At 47.7% G+C, this 14,264-nt stretch overlaps 1 protein-coding gene across 1 annotated transcript in view; it reads left to right on the top strand.

The window, feature by feature from the left end:
• Positions 1–9,755: 9,755 nt before the first annotated feature.
• Positions 9,756–14,264, top strand: part of LOC147086878 (immunoglobulin superfamily member 1-like) — a 108,358-nt gene continuing 103,849 nt past the window's right edge. The window contains exons 1-2 of the mRNA XM_085978348.1: positions 9,756–9,916; positions 10,585–10,731. Of these exons, the coding sequence (XP_085834474.1) occupies positions 9,756–9,916; positions 10,585–10,731 (308 nt within the window). The remainder of the gene's footprint in view (positions 9,917–10,584; positions 10,732–14,264) is intronic.

The raw sequence follows: 14,264 nt of genomic DNA on the forward strand, positions 1-14,264 counted from the left end.
GATCGATCAAAAGATATATCTGGCTTAGTTACTGGATCTGTGTATAAGTACATGAAAGAATAAGGAGAAAAAACCTGTGGATTTTCAGGCACAGTGGAAGGTTGGTGGGAGGGTTGAAGGGAAATGTTTACATTGGAGCTGAGATTCCGTAAAATGGGAATAGGCGATTTAATTGGCGCAAACAAACGGAAATGCAGTGAAAAACAAGTCAGGTGGGGGTTTCTGTGTCCAAAGTCTTTTGTTAGCCCTGGAATTGCACAGAGGGATAGGAGCATAACAAGGACAATGCTTTGCTTTGAAATGCACATTTCTGCTAATTTAGCCGAGGTGCAATCTCGATTAAAAGTCAGTGAACATTTGCACTAAACCCTCGAGATTCACGTTTCAAAGAGAGCAGTTAAGCATCGGTGGGACCGACTTTTAAACGATTCTTCGGGATGTGGGCGTCGCTGGGACAGGTGGTTTCATTACCTAGTCCTAATTGTCCTTGAAAAGGTGCTGGTGGCTAATCTTCTTCAACCGAGGCAGTCCAAGTGGTGAAAGCAGTCCCCCAACGCTTCTCACCTCATCGCCAATGGCTGAAAGGAAGGTACACTTCCAACATGCTTTAATACCTCAGTATCGAGTTAAAGGGGATATTTTGACCTAAACCGCCCATTTTGGACTCCGCTGCATGTTATTTTCCATTGATTTTCTATTGCCCGTTTTTCACCAGTGACCAGAATGAATTTCTCACTGTTATCTCTGTTAATACTCTGGTTGGCAGTAGATGAACAGCGGGCGAATTCAAGACACATTGTCACAGGCATCGTGTCAAGAGTTGAGCAATGACAACAAAAGGCCTTCGGTTTTATTCCTCTCGCCTAATAGTGAGTGTTACATTTTGTAACCCTGAATAAAGTATGAATTTTGAAACAGGCCAACAGCGTTGAACACACATATTGGGGGAAAAATTCTGTTGCTTGCGCCACCCATTAGCACCATAAGAGGGCGCCAATTGGGGTGCAAAGCAACTAGAGGCTGGGCGTGGTGAGGTTTGTGCCGCTCGTGAAATTAAATAGAAATTTTGCGGCGGCGCTAAACACTTCCGCCACGATATCCTGCGCCGGCAGATTGTGACGTCAGTCGAGTGCACAATGCCCCACTCCAGATATTGAGTGGCGCCCCCTGCCTTACTTCCTGCTGCTAGCAACGACAGGTTTAGGGGAGCGTTATGCTGTCAGAAAGGGACTGGGGAGCGCTACTTATAGGTGACCACTTCCTGCCTTTTTTTGTCGGTGACCTTTTTGCACAACGCAGTCTGAGAGCGAGAGAGAGAGAGTGAGACTTCTGGAGTGATTCAACGCTGTGTGAAGGAGTTTTGAGTACTGAGCAGCACTTTGCAGGTTTATTTTGATTTGCCCTTCCTTGCTTCACCAGCGCTCTGAGGTAGCGCCTCACTCCTTGGCGTTTGCACCTTAAGACAGATGTGATTCGCCTAATTTAGCGCTCCAATCACCTCCAGGGGTGATAACAGCTAAGTTTGCTGTCAGAGGCGATAATTAGCGCCAGGCGCTGAACTTTGCACACGGCCGATAACGGCGCCCCAAATGGGGCGATACCGAACTTTTCCCCCATTGGGCCTGAATTTGTGTGGGGGGCTTCCCGCAGGCAAATGCCTGTGAACCACAATAAAAGTGCAAACCTGCCTGATGGTCCCGTAGCTACGAAAACTCACACTCCTGATAAGCCTGCGTAAAGGCCCACGTATGCCAGGGGCACATGCGGTTCACAGGCATCGCTGGGAACAAGTGTGCTGGCCCAACCAATGAGAAAGGGGAATATCTATTATTCCTATGGGGATACCAATGACGTATGGAATCCCCATGAGCATAATAGGTATGAACTGAAAAACACAACTTTCACGCAATGTACGTAAAAATAAATTATTACATGGTCAGAATTAATTAAAAAACAATGGCCCAGAAATTCGGGTCCCAACGCGTGAGTACGCGCTGGGTACTCATGCGTCATCCCAGTGAAAGTGCCACTTTCATGCATGCACTGCGCAAGCACAGGAAACCGGCACTTCCATTCCCCTGAAAGAAGTGGTTGACAGGTGCAATGCGTGCATCGGAGAGGCAGCGCATGCGCATCGAACTTACGTCTTTTTTCCAGGTTTTTCCGGGAGGGTAAGTCTCCAGCAGTTACACGTATAAAAAGAAGGTGCAAGGCCTGCTTTTAACAAGGTAAGTGGTGAATTAATTAAAATTAAAATATTTTTTCCACAGGTTTATTATTTTTAAATACTTTAAAGAAAGGAAAGTTTATTTTTAGCCCCGTTAGAAAATGTAATTATTTTTAAAAAAAATTTAAATTATTGTTTAAAAGTTATTTCATGTAATTTATTGTCTTTTTAAAAATGTGATGTTTTTTTAATTATTTGAAGTTTTAGTGATGTTTTGCGGCTTATACTATTTCTAGGTTTGACAGCTCTTCCTGTCAAACTTATGAATGAACCATTCCCTGCTACCATTGGCTCTCCGTGGCCCACGTGATCCCAGTGGACGCATCGAAATAACTGCACCCCTGGGATACGCAAGCACTGTGCACCGGCAGTTGGAGGAGTCCCAGGATCAGAATCCCACGGGGGCCCACAGCTCAACGGCCGGCGCGCTAGGTAAGTGCAGGTCGGAGGCTTGCACCCGCGGGAAGCCCCCGACCCGAATTTCTGGGCCAATGTAAGTAAACATTTGAAACACAAATGTAATTTTTTGAAATATAAATTTACATATTTTTAAAGGGTCCAATATAACCAGAACAAATTCTAAAGCTTTCTTTAAGTTTAAATGTTTTTAAATACTTCTTTAAACCCTTATGTTGGCAAAAGAAATCACTACGCCTGCTTTTACAAGGTATCAGAGTTCTGTGGGCATTCGCTGGGCAGCAGTTGGGAAAATAGCCCAACCCTATACCAGTGAATGTCCATTTCCGTCGGAATCGGACGATCTGCCAAGCTGAAACTGGACATATCGCAAGTTCTCTGTTTTCACACATGTGGAATCCTGGAATGCGGCCACAGGCCCCCGAAAATCCGGGCCATGCACAATCTCTGCTGCCCATCACTCACCTGCTCTATTGACCGCCACAGCCTCACTGGGCTGGGACACCAACATCCTTCTGTAGATAAACGTTTCATATTGACACTGGTAACGCCCTCCTTGGTTTTGACTGGTTATCCTGAAGGATCCGATGTTGTCCTTTATGGCCAATTGGCTGGAGGGCAGCAGTTGCTTGTTTCTGTAAAAGTAGAAGGTTTTTCCATGAGACTCTCCGGTCATGGTACAGGTAATGGTCACCATCTCTCCTTCTAGATACATCCCAGTCCATTGATCAAGTGCTATCCCTGGCAGTGTTAGCGGATCTGTGGAGAATCAAAATAAAGAATGAATGATAATTGCTCTGTGGGATTCTCGTGTGCAGTGGAAAGTAAATAGCGATGGCATTGTGCTGAAGGGAAGTGGTTGCCTTGGGAGCTGAGATTTTGCAAATGGGAAATTCCTGAACGCAGTAGAAGAATCGCACAGAATAGAGAAAGAACAAAAGTATTCAAAATCGAGTTTTGATCCCGAAATTGCACTGTGTGAATGGCATCCCACTCAGTGTACAATATGGCTCCCATGTCTACGAAATAGGACTTTAGGCTGTATTTATGTTGCAGCTCCCGGTGAAAAGAATCGGGACCGTTCCTCCAAGTGTTCTGCCATGATTGAAAACAAGCTACGGATTCTCTTTTTTTCAAATAGTCGATGAAGAGATACTGAGTGTTTCTGAGACCATTTTCAGGCTCAACATCGAGAACACATTGGCCCTGAATTTGCAGTCGGAGGCGTAACTGGTGGCTCTGGAGCTTGGGAGTCTTTGGGGCCTGGGCATCCAGCCGTACGCCTGCTTAAAGGCCCATGGATCCCAGGGACGCAGGCGGTTCGTAAGCATCCCTGGAATCATGTGGGCCAGGATAACCAATTAAAAAGGGGGATTCCCCATAAGCTTATGAGAAATCATCAAATAAATAAATAATTAACACAATTCTAATAAAAATAAGTATTCCCATGTTCAAAATTAATGAAAAGTCCCTTTGATTAAACATTTAAAATAAAAAGTTTAAACTTTTGAAAAAAAATCATTTAAATCCGGCCCACAGTTTATATGAACTAATTTTAAATGTTTTTGTATCTTTTAATCTTTTTTTAAATTTTAATTTGACATTTATTTTAATCTTTGCGCGTGGTAAAAACAGGCCCTATGCCTGATTTTTGCCAGGCGTAAGGGTTTTGTTGGCATTCGCTGGGCAAATAGCCCAACTCTGCACCAGCGAAAGTGTTTATGGGATGCATGCGGATGTCAAAGAGAAACTTGACAGATTGTAAGTTCCGGGTTTTCACGCATGCACATTGCATGCAGAAAGCCAGAACTTGCGGGGCTATGCTGAGGACTTATGATGACGTATGTAAAATCCAAGCGATGAATGTTTAAAACATGCAAGATATATCAACAATCAAGTGGGAATATTATGTTACTAATTTTGGATTCTTTTAAGATTTACATTTTTTTTCTAGTGTAAAACAGGAAATATCAGATCAGTAATCGGTTATTCACCTCGCCAAATTATCCTTTCCATTGCCTTCAGCGGGTTATGCGCTTCAGCAGCAAGACTGAGAGCTTGGTGGTGTGTAAGCCTGTGCCACAAGCTTGGGTACAATCAGTGAGAGTGAATGAAATCCAGATAAGAGTGAAATGCCTTGTTGGTACATTTTACTACCAACACTACACAAGGTATTTATGGCGACTATCGACCAGTCCCACGTTTAATTGGTGAAATCACATTTCAATTCCAAGTTGTCAGCTTTATGTAGCTGCTATCCAGAATGTCACAACATTTGCTGTTGACCAATAACTTTAGCCTTTCATTAGTTTCAACAAATAATCGTCAACTTGTCAGAAATGGCAAGTACACTTCATTTACCTGTTACAGTTATTGCAACAGTGTTGCTGGCCAGCGATTTTACCTCTCTTCCTAATCCAGTTTCAGTGTCCCGACAAGTGTACGATCCTTTGTCCCAATCAGAGATGTGATCGATGCGGAGCCAATGGAATCTCTGGTCCTGATGTGCGCAGCTCTGTAATTGGTTGTTTCTGTAGAACGTGAACGGGCCACCGCTAAAGTCCCCCAGGCTGGTGCATATTAGAGGCCGGCTCTCCTTTTATATACACGCCTGAATGCTGGTCCAGAGCTATTCTTGGGCTCACTAGAAGATCTGAAACACACGTTTTTACTTTAAATACACTTTGATAGAATTGCACACATTACGAAAATGAATATTAATCCCTATTAACGCTCTGCTGTCTCTCTCTCCCCCTCTCTCTCTCGCTGTCTATTGTTAGCTCACGACTCACATCTAAATTAAAATGAGTCCAGTTAGATGGTTCTGACCATTCTTTTTATTTAATTAAAAACGGGGGTGTTTTATTTTTAGCAGAGATGAATCCTGGCCTTGAATCATAGGAATATTCGAACAAGATTAGGCCTTTGAGCTTGTTCAATTCAATTAAATCATGCCGGATCTGTATATTAATCCCATTTACCCGCCTTGACACCCCTACTGAAAAAAGATATCTCTATCTCAGTGTTGAAAGCTTCAATTGACGCAGCATACATAGAGTTTTGTGATAGAGGGTTTCAGAATTCAATACTCAGTGTGAGTGAAAATGTACATCGTGATTTCACTAAGATTATGTCGCCTCAATCTGGATTCCAGCCACCAGAGAAAATAGTTTCTCATTACTTCCCTATCGAATCATTTTATAATTCAAAACACCACACTGAGATCACCCATTAGCATTCGATACTTAAGGTATTACAAGCCACGTTTATGCATAATTTCACACTTTAAACTCCAGTATCATTCTTTTTTATTCATTCCGTGATGTAGGCGTCACTGGCAAGGTGAGCATTTATTGCCCATCCCTAATTGCCCTTGAGAACGTGGTGGTGAGCCACCTTCTTGAACCGCTGCTGTCTGTGTGGTGAAGGTGCTCCCACAGTGCTGTTAGGGAGGGAGTTCCAGGACTTTGACCCAGCGGCGATGAATGAATGGCCGATATACTTCCCAGTCAGGATGCTGTGAGACTTGAAGGGAACTTGCAGGTGGTGGTGTTCCCATGTGCCTGCTGCCCTTGTCCTTCTAGGTGTTAGAGGTTGCGGGTTTGGGAGTTGCTGCCGAAAAATCCTTGGTGAGTTGCTGCAGTGCATCTTGTAGATGGTACACACTGCAGCCACGGTGCATTGGTGTGGAGGGAGTGAATGTTTAAGGTGGTGGATGGGGTGCTTGATCGGATGGTGTCGAGCTTCTTGAGTGTTGTTGGAGCTGCACTCATCCAGGCAAGTGAAGCCATTCTGGTGAATCCGTGTTGCATTCTACCAAGGCCGAATATATTCACAAAGGTACAGTGCTGTGAGCGGTGCTGTAAGTGGGGTCTAACCAAGGCTCTGTTCAACTGAACCATATCTGCCTCCCCTTTTTATTCCAGCCCCTTTGAGATAAAAGCAGATATTGATTGATTTTTATGCCTGTCCACAAGCTTTTCATGATTAGTGTACAAGGCAACGCATATCTCTTTGCTCGTCTACCATTCCAGTTTCTCACCATTTAGAAAATTCGATATTTGTTCTTGGATCCAAATTTGATTACCTAAAAATTGCCTACATTGAACTCCATGTGCCACAGTTTTGCCCAATCACTGAATCTATCGATGTTCATTTGTAAGTTTCTGCTCACATCTGCAGTAATTATTTTGAGGAGTCTAAAACAAGTGTATATTGATAAAGATAAAAGGTAATGGTAAGGGATTTAGGGCAGATCGCAAGAGTTACAGAAGTGATTTGGATGGTTGATGGAAAAGGGAGTACTGTGGCAGAGACCACATAGGGACAATAACACAATTCACAACGTATAGCCAATGTTGTTATATGTACCTAAACACAATTCACTATGTATAGCCAATGTTGTTATAGGTACGTACTTGGTTGGGTTATTGGGGCAGGCTTCCTTTAAGAGCATCGGTAGCGTGATGATGTCATGCGTCGGTAGCGTGACGACGTCATAGCCCTGCAGCGAGGCTGAGACCCTGAGTCCTCATGGAGAGTGAATAAAGTAACATGCGTTTTGCCTTTGCTGCAACAGAAGTCTCAGAGCCTGTTGATTTCTAGCAACTCCAGCATTGGTGACCCCGCTGCTCTGTTGGACGATTCCAAGGACCTCATCCAAAATGGCAACGAATGCCGCTTCCATCAAATTACCCGAGTTTTGGGAACGACAGGCTTCCACTTGGTTCGCCCAGGCCGAGGCTCAATTTGCACTCGGGGACATCACCGTGGACGACACGAGGTACTAATACATCATCTCTGCTCTCAGCAGCTCCACCGCGGCCAGAGTCGTGAGCCTGCTCGAGAACCCCCCGGAGCTCAACAAATTCAAAACGCTGAAAACGCACCTCTTACAAACTTTTGTACTCACTGAAGCTGAGCGCGCACGCCTGCTTCTCTCTCTACCCGGGCTTGGCGACTCCAAGCCCTCGGAGCTGATGGACCACATGCTGGCCCTCCTGGGCACATACAGGCCGTGCTTACTCTTCAAGGAACTGTTCCTTCAACAGCTGCCAGGTCAGGTACGGTCGGCTTTAGCCAACTCTTCCAGTACAGATTTCCGAGACCTGGCCAAGGAGGCTGACAATTTTTTCTCCGCTGGGCAACAGTACTGCACGGCCACGCAGAGCCCTGCTCCCACAGATACAGCCCAATGTCGGCAGCCCCCAAGCCTCTGCTTCTACCACGCACAGTTCGGCCCCAAGGTCAGCATGTGCCAGCCCCCATGCAGTTTTCCCACATCGGAAGAGATGAAAGACCACTCATCGGCTGCTATGGCTGTCGGCTGTACAGGCAGTTTGTTATTTATTATGGACACTGAATCCGGACGTCGTTTTCTTTGTGACACGGGTGCCCAGGTGAGCGTCCTGCCCACGTCAACCATAGACATGAAAGGGGGTAACCACGGCCCCGTCCTCGAAGCCGCCAATGGCAGTTCCATCCGCACCTTTGGGAAACGGAGCGTGGCGCTTTGTTTTGGCGGGCTGCTGTTCACCTGGGACTTTGTCACGGCAAAAGTGTCCACCTATCTTCTAGGCGCTGACTTCCTCTGCTTTTGGTGGATGTCAAGAACCGACGTCTCATCAACGCTGAGACTTTCAGCTTGCTCCCATGTTCCCTAAGCGGCTCCAGCACAACGAAGTTGTCCAGCGCACTCTCGGCCTCTGACGAGTTTTCCCGCCTCCTCGCCGAGTTCCCAGCCCTCACGAAGCCCACGTTCTCGTCTGCCACCACCAAACACGGGGTAGAACACCACATCTCGACCACCGGTCCGCCCATCTACGTCTGCGCTCGGCGCCTCGACCGTGGGAAACTCGCCATTGCTAAAGCCGAGTTCAACACCATGGAGTGCCTCAGCATCATCCGCCGGTCAAACAGTCTGTGGGCCTCACCCCTCCACATCGCTCTGAAGCCAGGTGGTGGGTGGCACCCGTGTGGCGATTACCGGCACCTCAATGATGCTACGACCCCCGACCGCTACCTGATTCCACACATCCAGGACTTCTCCACCCACCTGGCAGGGAAAGTGGTATTCTTGAAAGTGGACCATGTCTGGGGTTACCACCAGGTCCCTGTCCGGCCACAGGACGTCCCGATAACCGCGGTGATCACCCCGTTTGGGCTGTTCAAATTCCCCCGCATGCCATTCGGCCTCAAAAATGCCTCCCAGGCTTTTCAATGCCTAATGGACACCGTGTTACTGGACCTGACATTCCTGTGCGTATACCTGGACAACATGCTCATCTCCAGTGCCTCCAGGACAACGCATGTGTCGCACCTTCGGACTCTCTTCCAACCCCTCAGCCAGCATGGCCTAATCGTCAACCCGGCCAAGTGTCAGTTCGGGCTGTCCTCGATAGACTTTCTCGGGCACCGCATCACGAAGGATGGGGCGGTGCCACTGCCATCGAAAGTGGACGCCGTGATGGACTTCCTGCAACCCCTCACCATGAAGGCCCTGCAGGAGTATTTAGGTATGATGAACTTTTACCATCAGTTCATCCCCTGAGCAGCCCATCTTATGCGGCCCCTTTACGCGGCCCTCAAAGGCAAGCCCGACAAACTCACTGTCGACTGCTCCGAGGAGATGGTCAATTCTTTCACGGACACAAAAAGGGCCCTGGCTAATGCGACCATGCTGGTGCATCCGTTACCTGATGCACCGATCGCTCTCACCACCGACACCTCGGAATATGCTGTCGGTGCCATCCACGAACAGTGGGTCAATGGCAGCTGGCAGCCGCTCGCCTTCTTCAGCCGGCAGCTCCGCCCCAAGGAGCGGAAGTAGAGCACCTTCGATCGCGAGCTTCTCGGCCTCTCCCTCGCCGTCCGACACTTCCGCTTCCTACTGGCGACTCGCCCGTTCACAGCGTTCGTGGACCACAAACCGTTGACCATTGCTATGGCCAAAGCTTCCGAGCCATGGTCGGCCCATCAGCAATGCCAGCTGGCCTTCATCTCAGAGTTCACCACGGACATCCAGCATGTGGCTGGGAAAGACAACCCTGTCGCGGACTGTGTCTCCTGCGCCATCGCCAGTGCCGTACACCTCGGCATTGACTACACCCACATGGTGGCCAACCAGGCCTCTGACCCAGACGTCCAGGCCTACAGGACGGCGGTCGTGGGCCTTCAGTTAGCAGGTGTCAAGTTTGACGATGCCGGCACCACACTCCTGCATGACATCTCCATTGGGCAGGCATGTCCAGTCGTGCACGACGGGTGGAGATGGCAAGTTTTCGAAGCCATCCATAATCTTTCCCACCCGGGCAGGAAGCCATCACAGAAGCTGGTGGCGGCTAAGTTCATCTGGCACGGGCTCAGGAAGGACATTCACGACAGTGCCAGCACCTGCGTGGTTTGCCAACGCTCGAAAGTGCATCACCATACTAAGGCCCCATTGGTGCCTTTTGCGTTGCCCGAGAGGCGGTTTGACCATGTTAACATGGACCTGGTGGGGCCCCTTCTGCCCTCCCGTGGGTTCACCACCTCCTCACAATGGTCGACAGAACCACCCGATGGCCGGAAGCTGTCCCGCTGTCTTCAACAACGTCCGCCGATGTGGCTCGGGCATTCATCAGCACTTGGGTCGCCCGGTTCAGCGCCCCATCTGGCATTTCCTCTGTCCGGGTGCCCCAGTTCACGTCAGAGCTCTGGAACGCTGTCGCCCGAGGCCTCGGGTTGAGCCTCCACCGCACCACAGCATACCACCCACAGGCTAACGGACTGTGCGAACGGTGTCATCGCTCCATGAAGGCCACGCTCCGGGCCAGCCTCCGGGACGATGGTTGGATCGACAGACTCCCGTGGGTCATGCTGGGACTCAGGACCAGCCCCAAGGAGGACCTCCAGTCTACGTCCACCGAGCTCATCTATGGACAGCTGCTGTGGGTTCCCAGGGATATCTGCCCCAACGCAATGGAACCTTTGTCCACAGCCCATCAGTGGTCCAACCTTCTGGACAACGCCAAGGTTTTTGCGCTGGTGCCCACATCGCAGGACAGCCTCCCGCAGCCCCACATTCCACTCGACCTCCGTGCGGTGGAGTACGTTTTCGTCCACCACGTCTCCCACTGGGGACCTCTTCAGCCACCCTATAATGGACCATTCCACGTCCTGGAAACCGGGGACAAGACCTTCGTACTGGATGTCGGCAGTAAGCCAGACTGCATTTCCGTGGACCATCTTAAGCCGGCCCACCTGGATCTGGACTGACCCGTTGAGTTGGCACAGCCCCCGAGATGGGGCCGACCTCCGGTTTCTGCACCCTCAGTCCACCACCGAGCACCCGAGGCCCCTCTGACGAATCCCCCGATCCCCGCCCCGGAATTGCGGAGCTGTTTCAACCGTGTGATCCGGCTCCCCCAACGACTGATATTCCAGTGCTAGTGAATTCTGGGGGGACGTCTGTGGCGGATACCACATAGGGACAATAACACAATGCACAATGTATAGCAAATGTTGTTATATATACCTAAACACAATTCACTATGTATAGCCAATGTTGTTATATGTACGTACTTGGTTGGGTTATCGGGGCAGGCTTCCTTTAAGAGCATCGGTAGCATGATTACTTCATGCGTCGGTAGCGTGACGACGTCATAGCCCTGCAACGAGGCTGAGACCCTCAGTCCTCATGGAGAGAGAATAAAGTAACACGTGTTTTGCCTTTGCTGCAACAAAAGTCTCAGAGCCTGTTGATTTCTAGCTACTCCAACAGATGGAAAGAGAGCAAGTACATGGGATTAGGGTGAATTCCCTTGTGGGCTAACAGGAACTCTTTGGGCCGAACAGCCTGTCTCCATGTTGTACTTTTTCTGTAATTCTATCTGTGTGGCCTCCTTGTATTCTACCAGCAAGTCCCACCAGACAGGCAGAATTTCAATCACCAGCCGCACAACAGGCTCCTGTAACTCCTGCGATCTTTCCTGAATCTCTTACCTTTTATCTTTATCTATATACACTTGCATTATACTCCCCAATCATCAATTCCGAAGTTTCAACGCGTCTTTTGGATATTACTTTAATAATCTGTTCAAGTTGTGGAAACTGAAGTTCTTCAAATATTTTCCCATTGACTCGTGACATCAGTGTATTGGTACTGTTATTAGCTGTGATTGATACATGTGAATTACTTGGACTTGGGGGAACAGGGCACAATTCATAAACTTGCAGATGATACAAAACTTGGAAGTATAGTGAACAGTGAGGAGGATAGTGATAGACTTCAAGAAGAAATAGACATGCTGGTGGAATGGGCGGACAAGTGGCAGATGATATTTAACACAGGAAAGTGTGAAGTGATATATTTTGATAGTAAGAACGAGGAGAGGCAATATAAACTAAAGGGTACAATCCTAAGGGGGGAGCATGAACAGAGAGACCTGGGGGTATATGTGCACAAATCGTTGAAGGTGGCAGAACAGGTTGAGAAAGCGGTTAATGAAGCATATGGGATACTGGGCTTGATAAATATTGGCATAGAGTACAATAGCAAGGAAGTTATGACGTAACTTTAAAAAGCACTGGTTCGGCCTCAACTGGAGTATTGTGTCCAATTCTGGGCACCGCACTTTAGGAAGGATGTGAAGGCCTTAGAGAGGGTGCAGAAAAGATTTACGAGAATGATTCCAGGGATGAGGGAGTTCAGCACCGTGGAGAGACTGGAGAAGCTGGGGTTGTTCTCCTTATAGCAGAGAAGATTGAGAGGAGATTTGATAGAGACATTCTAAATCATGGTGTGTCTGGAGAGAGTAGATAGAGAGAAACTGTTCCCATTGGTGGAAGGGTCGAGACCAGAGGACACAGATTTAAGGTGATTGGCAGAAGAACCAAAGGTGACAGGAGGAAAAACGTTTTACGCAGCGAGTGTTTAGGATCTGGAATGCACTGCCTGAGACGGTGGTGGAGGCAAACTCAATTGTAGCTTTCAAAAGGGAATTAGATAAGCAGCTGAAGGAAAAAAAAATCAGGGCTGCGGGGAAAGGGCGGGTGGAGATTAAGTTCTCTTGCAGAGAGCCGGTACGGCCTTGACGGGTCGAATGGCCTCCTTCAGTGCTGTAACCATTCTATGATTCTGTGATTCACGATTCATACCCAAATGCTTGTCTTAAAACAAGCTGCTGATCCTCTGATTGCGCAATAAATTATAAAATTATTTCATTAAAGTTGTGACGATGTTATCCAACAAAAATGTGACCAATGACAGTGCAATAGTCAGCAGTGAATATTCACCAAATCGGTTCTTCCATTCTGTTGTGCTTTGGCCTATTTAACGATTCATTGTTGTAATGCTGCAAAAGCGCTGCCCCATCTAACTCACACCGAGTTACTGCACGGGGACCATACCCACTCCCCGGTTAAGTTATTTACATACATGCACTCGTAATTTCTTTGATCTTTTCTGTCGGATCTTGTAATGTTATGCTCCTTGCTGGTTGTGGAATTTGGGAGTTATTGATTATCATTGTAAAATGTATAATCAGCACACGGTGAAATCGTGTTTCCATTGTAGCTAATATTGACGGTCTCTCCGGGTCAGTGCACACCAGGAAGTTTGTCAGAGGCTGAATCGAAATGGATGCGAGGCAGAAAAAGACATACTAAGAAGGATGAGCTTGTTCGAAGACATGGACATTAAGGAGGCTTTCAAAGGTGAAGTTGGAGGTGGAGTTTGAATTGGGTCACGGGAGCATTAGCTGAATTTCGTGGACAAGTTCAGAGAGTTAAGGGTGCAGTTCAAGATTAGGGCAACAGGGAGCCTGAGCGGAAGGAGTCTTGTGTTAGGTACTAGGAAGAGACAGAAGTGTTAGAAGCAGCTGAATGAATGAATGCAGGACTGGTGACGTCGCTTGAGAAGGCAAGATGGATGGTCCTGTAAGATTAGGATCACGGACTCACACACAGATTATCCAACACGGCTTCAGCAGTTGTAAGGCTTTTATTAGAGAGCTACAGTTTTAAAGCTTAATCAGATATTACATATGGTTTAAGCCGAGTATAATAGACATACAATCCATGACAGTAGGAGTGATCTATGGCTCCCGAATCGGAATGCCACGACCGGACAGATGGGGAGGCAGTACGGTGGTCTCGGATTGGGTGGATTCCTGCAGTCTGCATTCCTGCACTTCATTTGTGTCATCCCTCGAGCTGTTGGAGGTGTTAGGCCGTCAGCCACCTCAGAGGCTAAACTTGAGCAAGGTGTTAGGCCGTAGCCACCTCGGAGAAGCCTTCGCCCCTGACTGCCTGATTTCCTCTCTCGGCCGTCTATATTTATAGTTATTTCGGTGGGCTGGTAATGACCTGGTGTCAATCATTTGATCCTCATCCTATTGTCCAATTGTGAAGCAGGAAGGCATCCCTCGCCGTCCCTTTCTGCATGGTTGACGAGGCCGCCCTCTAATCTTTCTGAGGAATGTTTTTTATGTTTCTTTAAGGACATTTTATGATTTTTCGGCTCCATTTTTGTCTAATATCCCACCACCCTGTGTTGTTTTGCATTTTACGATGCCCTTATCACTTCTATTTGTCTTTTGATGCTTGTTATTCGACCTTGCTGGTATTTCTGCTATTCGTT

The sequence above is a fragment of the Somniosus microcephalus genome, unplaced genomic scaffold (assembly GCF_052327205.1).
Source record: "Somniosus microcephalus isolate GS21.2 unplaced genomic scaffold, FLI_Smic_1.0 unresolved_chr7, whole genome shotgun sequence".
NCBI classification, from domain to species: Eukaryota; Metazoa; Chordata; class Chondrichthyes; order Squaliformes; family Somniosidae; genus Somniosus; species Somniosus microcephalus.